At 45.1% G+C, this 11,537-nt stretch overlaps 1 protein-coding gene across 3 annotated transcripts in view; it reads right to left on the reverse strand.

Moving 5' to 3' along the window:
• Window positions 1-376: 376 nt before the first annotated feature.
• Window positions 377-11,537, reverse strand: part of ddr2l (discoidin domain receptor family, member 2, like) — a 34,066-nt gene continuing 22,905 nt past the window's right edge. For 2 of the 3 annotated variants that reach the window (XM_051074868.1, XM_018663726.2), the window contains 15 exons: window positions 10,929-11,076; window positions 10,520-10,625; window positions 10,235-10,424; window positions 9,907-10,153; window positions 9,729-9,818; window positions 9,215-9,354; window positions 8,189-8,300; window positions 7,488-7,604; window positions 6,764-6,838; window positions 6,205-6,449; window positions 5,976-6,103; window positions 5,438-5,635; window positions 5,017-5,251; window positions 4,329-4,478; window positions 377-4,064 (listed from right to left, as the gene is read on the reverse strand). In XM_051074868.1, coding sequence (XP_050930825.1) covers window positions 3,930-4,064; window positions 4,329-4,478; window positions 5,017-5,251; window positions 5,438-5,635; window positions 5,976-6,103; window positions 6,205-6,449; window positions 6,764-6,838; window positions 7,488-7,604; window positions 8,189-8,300; window positions 9,215-9,354; window positions 9,729-9,818; window positions 9,907-10,153; window positions 10,235-10,424; window positions 10,520-10,625; window positions 10,929-11,076 — 2,316 coding nt within the window. In that variant the 3' untranslated portion in view covers window positions 377-3,929. The remainder of the gene's footprint in view (window positions 4,065-4,328; window positions 4,479-5,016; window positions 5,252-5,437; window positions 5,636-5,975; window positions 6,104-6,204; window positions 6,450-6,763; window positions 6,839-7,487; window positions 7,605-8,188; window positions 8,301-9,214; window positions 9,355-9,728; window positions 9,819-9,906; window positions 10,154-10,234; window positions 10,425-10,519; window positions 10,626-10,928; window positions 11,077-11,537) is intronic. The other variant, XM_018663744.2, reaches the window with a different exon arrangement.

The raw sequence follows: 11,537 nt of genomic DNA on the forward strand, positions 1-11,537 counted from the left end.
ACATGTCAAACATCAGAGCTGCTGGTTGTTTTGAAGTGAATGGTGCTGCAGGGTGGATGCTCCCTGCTCTCTGCTGCCCTCTGCTGATACTCCACACATGGACACTTCACATCAAACTTCATGTCTCATCAGTCACTATCGGCTTGTAACTTTGAGTCGATATCAACAGGTCAAAGACATTTAACACTGCATCATTTCATCAAATGGAAAAACATATTTTCCATCTCTGGAAACTTGTGAACTATGGGAGAGTTTAAAATGAAGGTCTGTGGTTTTAAATGAAGACTGAGCTCACACTTTGTGTATGATGATGGACCAGTATAGGTCCAGCAAGTTGGACAGGTGAAATATGAAAAATAAGACACGACCTCAACTCTTTAAACAAATTTGACTGTTTATTATAAGAAAAACAAACGGAGACATGAGAGGATACAGAGTGAAAATGACTTGGGACGACAGAACGCATGGTTCCTAACACCCAATATATTAATATACACAGCTACTAGCCTATGTACAATATATGTCTGAAACAATACTGAAGATCACACAGTGTGGATGAGAGAGTGGAGAGAAAACAAACAGGACATCTCTGTTAGAAATATTCCAAACTGCTGAATTCCTGTTGGAACAAAAAAAGAAAGAACCCAACACCTTTCCAGGAGAGAAATAATCAGAGAAATAGCTACTATAGATTCTGATAGATAATCAATTATCAATAACAATTATCACACCTAATCTGCATTCACACACTGAGATATTATAGATCACTTATACTGTACACTATCAAACTAAAAGACTCACCTATCTCTCTAATGCAACCAGAACAAAATACACAGGCTCACTGTAGCAAAGGACTCTGGGAGATTGAGTTTAGTGGTTTCCTTACTTCCTGCACTTTTTAAAAATCCTCTCTCCCTCATTTAATCACATCATATGGCACAACACAGCAACTCTGGTTAACCACTTCAATCCCAACGAGCTCCCAGTGCTCAAAGGAATGTCGAAAACACTCATTCACAAAACTCATTTTCTCTCAAACACACACACACTCTCATACATTTAGAGAAGTGTTAAGATACAGTACAGATAACAAAACACTACTGTAACGACAAAAACACTTAAGGATGCACTCAAACGTAACATATTTGGTCTTCCTCCCTCGCTCCTGTGAAAGTGATTTTGGTTTGTGCCATTTTATATTTTGAATAATTTGATGGGAGGATTCAAAATACTGTACAACACATGTACACTGCCATTAACTGAGAGACACACACATAAAAAGAATGGGACGTGACATGATGACATTTCAAAAATGAAAATGTGCTTTAACACATTTACACACACGATAATTACGTTGAAGATATTTCAGCCTGGATCACACCAGAGAGAGTGAACAGCTCAACATCATTTATCCATGTCACTGCAAAACAGCTGGCACCAGAAGCAAAGTGACTGCGTTAGCTGGTGAACTGTACGCTAACATGCTAGCTCTCCAAGTTAGCTATAATGCCCAGTTCACGCCACATGGGAGGCAATGTTGGGAACAATTCCTCAGTCTTCACGTGCAGCTGCGTCTCTTATCTTTATCAATGAACAAAACAAAATGTGTAATTTGAGTGATAGTTGTTTTACTGCAGAATTACCTCTATCAACGGTCTTTGATGGAAAGTTGTATTTGTCAGAACTTTCAGAAAAACTCAACTTTCCCAGTCACAATTACTTAAAAGTAGAAAATTACATAACTGACCTGAATGCAGCGTAACTGTCCTTTAGCAGGCTTGCTAACTTGGAGAACTATCTAGACTATTAACTGAGAGATTTGCACAAATCTGCCTGAATCCACTGATAGAAGCAGTTCCATTGACGTGAGCTGCTCATTGAGATTTTGACATTTAATGTTGGTGTGACAGAGTGGAGGAACATACTTTAATCCAGTTGCAGTGTTGACCAATCACCTTTAGTTTTACTTGCTTGAATCTCCATCTCTCTGCAGTACATGGAAAACCCATCTTCACCATTGTCGACATCATCTCTCTCTGTATCCGTCTTTCCATTGATTTACTTAAGATCACAAGAAGAGGCCACTGTAAAGTCCACAGCCCTGTATTCATTTTGTTCTGCGCTGCATCCATCCTGCATTAGTTCTGTAAACAAGACTCTTTCAAATGCTATGCGGTAAAAATCAGTATAGATTTCACGAAAGACTTGTTTTTCAAACATCCTGTTGACAGGTCATTATTCATGCAAAAGAATCTGTGTATTCTTTACTGAATCTCCTTGAGGGAAAGGTGCAGCAGTGATTGGCTGGTTAATGCAGTGAGAGGCGGGACTCGTCTGATGGCGTCGTCTGTCCGAGGTGTATCAGCCCCTGCTTCTCAGTCCCTTGTGGCTCATTGGCCCTCAGCTCTGAGGGTCCCATTTCTAACACAGTAGTTCTGCTACGTATGGCCCAAAATGTAGATGTTATGCCTGATCTCCAGTCGCCGAGATCTTACCTCGCTGCGATCCGATTGGCTGCTGTAGCATGTCTTTAAAATCACACCAAACCAACCGGGCTATACTGCCTTCATTGTCTTTAACATTTGAGCTTCTGCAAAGGTCCTGTTTCTGTTAAAACTTAATCTTAATCTGAACAGTTTGATTTGTTTCACCGTTTTCTTATCGGTGATGAAAAGACAAAACTGGCCAATTTAAACCCAAACCAAACCACAGCGAACTCCATCGAGGCAGAGCAGGGCTGATGGAGACACAGCACATACACCTACAGGTCTATGGGCTCTAACATAGACATATACACACTTAACACACACACATTTTTAGGCCCCACCACAAACACAGACAAAGGCAGTGTGATACCTTAATGTTAGATGTTTGCATTACACTCTGAGGGTTGATGACCCTCCTCACTTGCAGTACCCGAGTTGTTGTTTTAATTCCCACTGGCACTCCTGCTACAAATGTAAGGCACTTTGAATAAAAGCATCCACCAATTTGCATAATGTTTTGCCATAAATAATGGTATTATTTAACACTAATAATCTTTGTTTCTCTTTGGCAACAAAAAGGCACAGCTGTTTTTTTTTCTTGTTTGGTTTCTACGTGCCTCTGATTGTGATTCTTTCCCAAATTACCCACAGTTCCTCACTGACTGACTCTCAGTCTGTGAACCACACAGGTTTCAACCCAGCCTCTTGGCACTGTGATGTGAACCTCAGCTGAACAACATTCATATCCACAAAAACAGACCAAAACAAGTGAAATACAATAAACCAAGAAAAATAAAATAGAATAAAAATCTAACAATAAAATCCTACACTACAATTTGACCCTAACCCTAGCTCCAGTGTGGGTTAATATATGAACATGAATAACTGAGAGACACAGACACAGTGCTTTACAATAACAATATTAATATTAATAATAATAATAATAAAAACCACAGGGACAGGAGAAACTACCAAGACTGAAAAGTCTGTCCAGAGAGGAAGAAGAATAAAGTTGACGGCACCTTTGGCACCAGAACACCATGAAAAGAAGAAACGTCAAAAGGTCCGACGAAACATTTTGGTCAAAGAGGCTTTAAAGAGACGAATGAAACTGAAACTGGCATTGACAGAAATCTTTAGAAAGCTTAGAAATCCTTGTTCACTACGACTGAAAGGTTGGGATCTCACGAAACGTTTCTCCTCTGAGTTGACCAGCCTTCTCTCTTCCCATCTTCCCATAGCGTGCTGCTATTCCCACAAAGCAAACCAACCTCCTGACCACAGCTCTGCCGGTGTCCTCACTCCCTCCGACAGCAACTCGCTCCTGTTACACAAAACCAATCCTCTGTCTTCTCGTCAGTCTGTCGTCTTCCAGGAGTCCAGAGATGGACAAACCCCCTGAAGCCGAGGAAAGCCAGAGTGGTACATCCCAGCGACCTGGGCTCACTGGTTGACGTGGGGCCTCAGGGCTTGGTAAAGTCCCTCGAAGGAGGGTCGGTTGGGGATGTCCCGACTCCAACAACGCATCATCAGCTCGAAGAGAGAAGGTGGGCAGAGTGGAGGGGCATACAGGAAAATCTGAGAGGGAAATACAAGAGAGTTAAAGGGACCACACAGTGAAGAAATGGGAAAAGTATTCAACAAGTGTATGAACTCAGTCAAGGTGATCTGAAAAACCAGTAGTATCGGGCATGTTCTAATGAAAACCGACAGACCTTTTAGAGGTGTAGAATTGCTGAAAGGTAGAATAAGAAGAGCCTAAATAAAGCATGGATGCAAGAATAATTTTGGACGAATAGCTTTCTATCAACTATCTTTGTGGGTGCTTTTGATTCATCTCACCTGTCTGCCCTGGTTCCTGAAGAACTCGCCAGTGTTCTCTATGACCTGTTCGTCAGACAGCAGGCTGTAGGGCTGCTCCTTACACAGAGTGAAGATCTCCCACAGGGTGACGCCAAACGCCCACACGTCACTGGCTGTGGTGAACTTACCCTGGAGGTGAAATGAAAAAGCAGTAGAAGTCAAATTATTACATTTCATGAAAGAGTTTTTTAAGTTTAAGACTCTAGAGGCTGTCCTCTAGGTCCACAAGGTGTTTGTCAACCCTAATGAGCCCTTATCAAAAGACAAACCTGAAACCTTTGGAGAGCAGATGGACTACAAGTCCTCCATTTGACCTGATTCCAAAAGACTGGATCACACTGGGTCTTTGGAGTCTGGAGTCTTGATGGACCAAACTTCAAAATCAGAGGTTCAATACTTTATGGTTTTCTGGCACAAACATATTTCTTTCATACTACTTTTTAGTGTATGGCTCTACATTTGTGGACGTAGAAGTAAGATAGTTTCAGCTTGAGACCTGGTTTGGGTCGGGAAAACACTCGGTTTCAAGCTTTTGGTTTTACTTTAAGCCCATCATTATGAAGAGGTAGAGAGGTCAGGAAACAGCTTATTAATACGAGGTGTAAATTGTCTTATTTTTTTCTTTCTTTACTCCTATCATATATTATCTTTTCCCTCAGTCCCTCACCAGCAGGATGCTCTCCCAGGCCATCCACCGTATGGGCAGCACCGCCCGGCCCTGGATGCGGTAGTAGTCGCTGCTGTACAGGTTCCGGCTCATCCCGAAGTCAGCGATCTTGATGGTGAGGCGGCGGTCCAGCAGGCAGTTCCTGGTGGCCAGGTCTCGGTGCACGAAGTTCAGAGACGCCAGGTACTTCATCCCTGACGAGATCTGCACCGACATGTGGAGGAGGTCGGACAGACTGGAGGGAGGGAGAGGGAGAGAAACAATTGTAGCATATGTGGTAGGAATCTATGTCTCCCCCTGCTGTTTGCATTAAAAACTACAAGAAGCAAATGCTTTGAAAAGTTCAGATAACACGAAGTGTGACTGATAGCATGTTGTTAGCATGTGTAAGCAGTCTAAACTGTGTATATGGTGTATTAACCTGACTGAAGGGATGTTGTTGGCATGTGTCAGCGTGCTCTCGATCTCCCGCTGCGACAGAAACATGTTGAGGTCTCCGTTCTCCATGTACTCGGTCACCATGCACAGCGGGTCAGACGACACGCACACACACAGCAGCCGGATGATGTTGGGGTCATTCAGGCGAGACATGATCTTTATTTCCTTCAGGAAGTCGTTCCTGATGGATGGACAGATGGAAGAAGACAAGATGAGACATTTTCAGGTTTAGCCTTGATCTCAGACATAAAAAAAATCTGAATTATACTTCAAACCAAGAATCTAGTTCTAGTGTTGTGAATGAATGTAGTGTCCTGATTCTCAGGTTGGAAACCATGGGTGTAGGCAAGGCTTCATGTGTAAAACTGGTACAACAATGACCGAACAGCTCCTCCTTGTGGAGCAGCAGCAGCCTGCTATATGTCAAACAGAACCTAGCACGTAGTCCTCGCCTGGATCCAGTTCACATGAATCACAAACATGAATAAGAATTCACCGGAACTGGAGCTGCACACAAATACCTGGCTTGGCTGGTGGCGTCGGCCCTCAGCTGTTTAACAGCCACCAGCACAGAGTGGCCGTCTCTGTCAGGGAGGGGCGACCCCTCCCCAAGGAATTCTGGGAGTCCTTCAGCCTCACACAGGTGGACCTGCAGGAGGAAATCCTGATCAGACTCTGGAGGACTCCAGCATCAAGATAAATCACATCCATCCTTCTGTTTGTTTTCAGAAACCTGTCAACCCCGCTCACCTCTCCGAACTGCCCCTCCCCCAGCTTCTCCCTGAAGATCAGCTGTTGCCGTGGGAACTCGGCAGCGGAGATGTCCTTCCTGGTGAGGGAGTCCACGGTGAGGGCGGGGACAGCGTACATGTTGCTGCCGGTGACGCCCTGCAGCCGCACGATGTCCGTCTCGGCGTAGTGCGGCGCGTTGCTGTGGAAACACTGGTGCGGCGTGCACTGGGTGACGTCGGGCTCGGCGTACCCTCCTCCACACGCTGATGGAGAGAGATGGGAGTTAGATGATTCAATCATAACATAATAAGTTAGATGGAAATGTAATAACCTCATCAAAAACAGCTGCTTTCTGCTGTGCATGACTCAAAGTAACATGGAACCAAGCTTATGTGTGAAGCTAACACATTATTAGGTACCAAGGAAGTTGGCTGAAATACATCTGCATGTAGAACTGCAGCCACAGACCAATTCCAGAGAGAAAAGCAGAACGCAGCAGCATGAAAACTCATCCTCCTCTTGTCTGCTGTGTCTGAGAGATGTTTAAATGTCTGAGGTCACACCTTTCAGCTCTTACCACGCAGCCAGCCCGAGGTCATGTGACAGGAAGTCAGCAGGAGCAGGTCATAGAGAGGGTTACCAAGGAGGAGAGCTGGAGGATGAAGAGGAGGTAACGAAGAGAGAGAGAGAGAAACAGGGAGGTAAAGGAGAGAAACACTGCAGAATGAATGAGCATGCAGATTCAGCAGTTTTACAGCATCATCAGAAAATATAAAAGAAGAGAGAGAGAAAAAAGAGGTGTCAGTTTGTTCGACATGTTCTGGAGGAAATAAAGGAAACGAACTCAGGAGGTGTTAACGAGTGACAGAGGGCTGGAGTTTTTCCTGTTGCTGATGTGTGGGGTTTCTGACTGAGCCAGTAGGGGGCAGACTGCAGCAGTCTGTTTCACCAGAGGCCTCTGCTCTTTGACAGCTTCAGAAAAAAGAAAAAAAAAAACAGTACCAGAGCAGACGGTCGAGTCCAAGCATGTCGACACGGATGCATCTGGAACATTTTTAAGGCATCACTGATTCAGAATAACTTCCACACGAGTTTATGTTTCCATAGATGAGGAAGCTCACAGTGAACAAACACTAAGCTTCCACAGATGGTCAATAAAACATGAACATAATGACATGCCTGAGTGAGCAAGTGGGGAGTTTTTGAAGGGGGAATTCTTGTCTTTGTCAACCCAGGTTTTATCCTTTGACATTTTTGTCTGTCGTGACGATGGAAGTTTAAAGGAAGGCGTGTTCGTTCACCTGAGGCCTCGGCGCTCTGCGACAGCTCCGGCAGCTTGTTTCTCAGCACCGCTGGGTTCTGGTACTGTGGGTCCAACAGGAAAACTCTCTCATAGTGAGGGTCAGCGTTGGCCGGGCCTGAGGAAAAACACAACACATGAATGAATCACACGAACGAGAACCAGACATTCCTGATGATCGGATGTCCAGGCACTGTGATCAATACATTTCTACTGAAGCTGTTACAGCAAAGCAGCTGGTGTGTGTGTCCCTGTTACAGTGCAGTGTACTGTGTGTCACTGACCTTTCACTGTCTAATGTTTCCTACATTTGGCTCCAGCTCCGGGCCTGGATGTTGGAGCTGATGCCGGGTGGTGACCTTTTAATGACTGATCTGTTGTCTCACGTCTCCAAGAGTCAAATATAGTTTTCACTGAGCTGCACTGAAAACTAATGATGTACTAAAACATTATGCTGCTTTCTGCTGTTACTGCAGATAAAATACGAGAGTATTTCCACTGAAACAATCAGTGGGAAAAGTATTTAAATTGGTGAGATCTCAGAAAGGGTTGATAGAAAGATAAGGAGAGTCAGTGACTCCAATGACTGAATGTCTGTAGGGAGACACAGCACAGAATGAAGTCCACCCTCCAGATTTCTGTATAAATAATCTCTACTCTGCTGTTTTTACTATTAGAATAGGTCCAGTATCTGTTGACTACCTGTAGAGGCGTGTCCAGAGCGGGGGGGCACAGGTGGGGTCTGTAGGATGATGGTATCGCTGCAGGACGACAGTCGAACCGTCACCTCCTCGTCAAGGATCCGACGTGGAGCCTGGAGGAGGAGAAAGAACGAATGAAACTTCTTTTAGTCCTTAAAAACCAGGACATGAGTGTAAATGAAGAACCTGAGTGTGACCTGTGGTCCTCTCAGAGTCTCGCTGCTAAATTCACTTCAGGATTTTAGACTTGTCCCTGCATTTTTCAACCATTCAAGACTTTTGTTCTCTGGTCTATAATAAACACTACACCCCCGCAAAGCCATAGACTCTAATCTTATTTCCTAAAAAGGAAAATAATCGTCCAAACCCAACTCTGTCTTCAGTTTGTGATCAGGCCCAACCAGTTTATACTGAACAGCTGCTTCAAACAGATTCAGAATCAACAGGTGGTTTGTTTAGAAAATGTTTGGATGAGTGTATTTCAACATTTACAATACACCCGTCCAAAGAATAATTACATGGGGGGAAAATTCAATAATCCAAAATAAATGACTGGAATAACCAGCTCATGGTTTTATCCACCAACCAGTCAAGTCACAGGAAGTATGGCCACAACAAACTTTCTGTTCCTGAGTTTTTGTAGAACATTTTTGATGAAGCTGACCTTTGACCCTTTGGATAGAAAATGTCATCACGTCACCATTTTTTCCTGTTGTGTCATAATTAGTGTGTGAATTCCTGAGTTAGAAGTCACAGTGACCTTGACCTTTGAGCTTTGACCACCAAATTCTAATCAAGACAGACCTGAAAACAGGGGGCCATCAGTTTTATCCAACGCTCCATTTCCTTTTTTTGCCCTGTTCCTGAACACAACACTGAAACTGCCAAAAACCGAAGAGAACAGAAACTTCAGTTCACAGGAACTCTGTGTTCCTCTAAACGACGTCAGCGTCGTCATCGTTCTGTAGCTCAGAACCAGAACCAGAACCCTGACTGAGAACCTGAGGAGAACCCTCTTTCTCCTCACCTTCTCCAGCACCTTGCAGACGTACTGACACCAGAGGATGAGGAAGATGATGATGACCAGCAGCAGGATGATGGTCACCAGGCAGCCAATCAGAATGGGCGTGTTCCCGTCGTCGGGCGGATCACTGGCTGATGGATTAACTGTGGTGGAGAAGACGACAGACGTTAAGACTGAACGATGAGGAAACTGTTTCCTGCAGATTATTGCAGATATTAAACCAGAGAGTATGGTGCAGAGGTAATATGTGAGAGGATGTTTTTTGGCGTCAATTCCACATTTACACCATTTTCACTTGTGTTTTTTATCCAGTTATTCTTCAAATCGGACAGATTCAAGGTGATGGTGATGATTAGAACAAGGAACTGCTGATACATTTCCCATCAGCCCCTTGGCTTCACATCCTCCTCTTTAACTCAGTCTCAGTTTTAAACAGGTGAATGTTATTTTGACTGATGTTGAGATGATACACAGTGTAGTTAAGATGCTGTCACTGAGGTAAGGTCAAAGGTCAGACCTGTCTTTGGTGTGGTTGTCATGGTGCTCTCCCCACTGGCTGTAGGAGAAGGCTCCACCGGGGTCATCTGGGTCGGGAGTATGGTGTCCTCTGAGGGACAAATAAGAAGTTATTTCATTTTTCTGTTTTGGCAGAAATGTAAATGATGTGTGTGTGTGTGTGTGTGTGTGTGTGTTACCTGACTGAAAGGAGATCTCGCTGAACATCATCCACACGTCAGCGAAGTAAAACCGGCAGCGGAGGGACTTGGCGGCGCGGCGGTTCAGCGGTACGGTGACGTAGCGGGCGCTCGGGTTCCTGTCGTCCAGCACCGTCTTGAACACCACAGACTCCGCCTCCCAGCCGGCGATGAGGCGGGGCTTAAACCAACAGGTGACGGAGGAGAAGATCTTCACGCCGCGGGCGAACATGTTGTTACTGTGAACCTGGACGGACAGAGGAGCGATTCAGTTAGAAAGATGAAGTTAAACTTGAGGATGAATTAGAATTTAAAGTGAGAAGAAAACCTTCATGGAGGTGAAGTTCCTCTGCCTGTCGAACACAAACTCCATCTCCACGTATCCCTGAGTTCCCAGCGAGTCGTTCCTCCAGCCCAGGTAGTCGTAGCCCGGCCACACGTGGTACTGACGCGTCAGCAGGAAGTCGTCCAGGCCGATCACCCCGTCCGTCAGCTGACCCAGGCCGCCGAACAGCCTCCTGCTGGACCAGTCACAAACAGCTGGTCAGGAAAACAGGAAGCACTGAACTGTCACAGGTGTGTGTGAGTGTGTGTGTGTGTGTGTGAGACTTGCCTCCTCTCATGGACTCCGTCATAGGTGGAGTCGTTGAGGCTGGCGATGGGGTAACCAGGCGGCATCATGAGCTGACCCTCCGGAGCGCTGTAGGTGATCAGACCGTCTGCAGAGAGGGGGGGCACGTTAAAGGGGTTCAGGTCACAGTCATTCAGGTCTCACTGAGAGGACAAGGACTCGTTCACTGATCAGAATTATTACCAAAATAAAAGCCCAGACATGACACCAGCAGCTGAGGGTTTTTAACTGTAAAGCTGTTTGTGTTTATCCTCAGAGGTCAATGACTTTTCAGACTGAGGAGGAGTAAACATTTCTGAGAAGCAATAAAAGTCTGAATCTACTGAGTCAGCATCCTCTAATGTCGAGAACACACACACACACACACACACTGTGACTGTGTGTGTCTTACCGTCCCACGGACAGCCGTACAGCTCCACTCTCATGCAGACGGTGGTGGACAGCTTGGTGACCGGGATCAGACGGACGTAGCGGGTGATGACCGGCGGGTGAAGGTCGTTGATGACGGAGGCGTAGGCGTTCTTGTTGCCCTCCATCACCTGGTGACAGACGTCAGGGACATGATCAGAGTGTCGCTGTCAGTGTGGAACCAACAGTGGAGCATAAAGACAGTGTTTCTGGGCTGCAGCCTCAGGGCAGCGGGTGTTTGTCCTGCTGCAGGTCTGTCTGCTCACCTGAGGGCGGGGCTGAGTGTTGTACCTGCAGAGCTGTGACTGTGTGTTTGTGCTTTACAGCAGAAGATAATGTTTTATTTCTCTGATTCACTGCTCTGTTCTCAGTCTCCATATTCTAATATGTATAATATAATATATATCATAACCTTTAACATCTGATTCCACTGTGTAAACATCAACCTCTTCAGCACATACGTCTGTCTGACAGTCTGCTATGGAGAGCACAGAGAAAACTCTTTGTTCGTGTCGTTAATATCAGAGCACTGCTGTCTAATTACTGCCATTCATTCAGATCAGATTAGGAGCTTTGTTTTTGTTCCAGACTC

The sequence above is a fragment of the Lates calcarifer genome, linkage group LG13, assembly GCF_001640805.2.
Source record: "Lates calcarifer isolate ASB-BC8 linkage group LG13, TLL_Latcal_v3, whole genome shotgun sequence".
In the NCBI taxonomy this organism is placed as follows: Eukaryota; Metazoa; Chordata; class Actinopteri; family Centropomidae; genus Lates; species Lates calcarifer.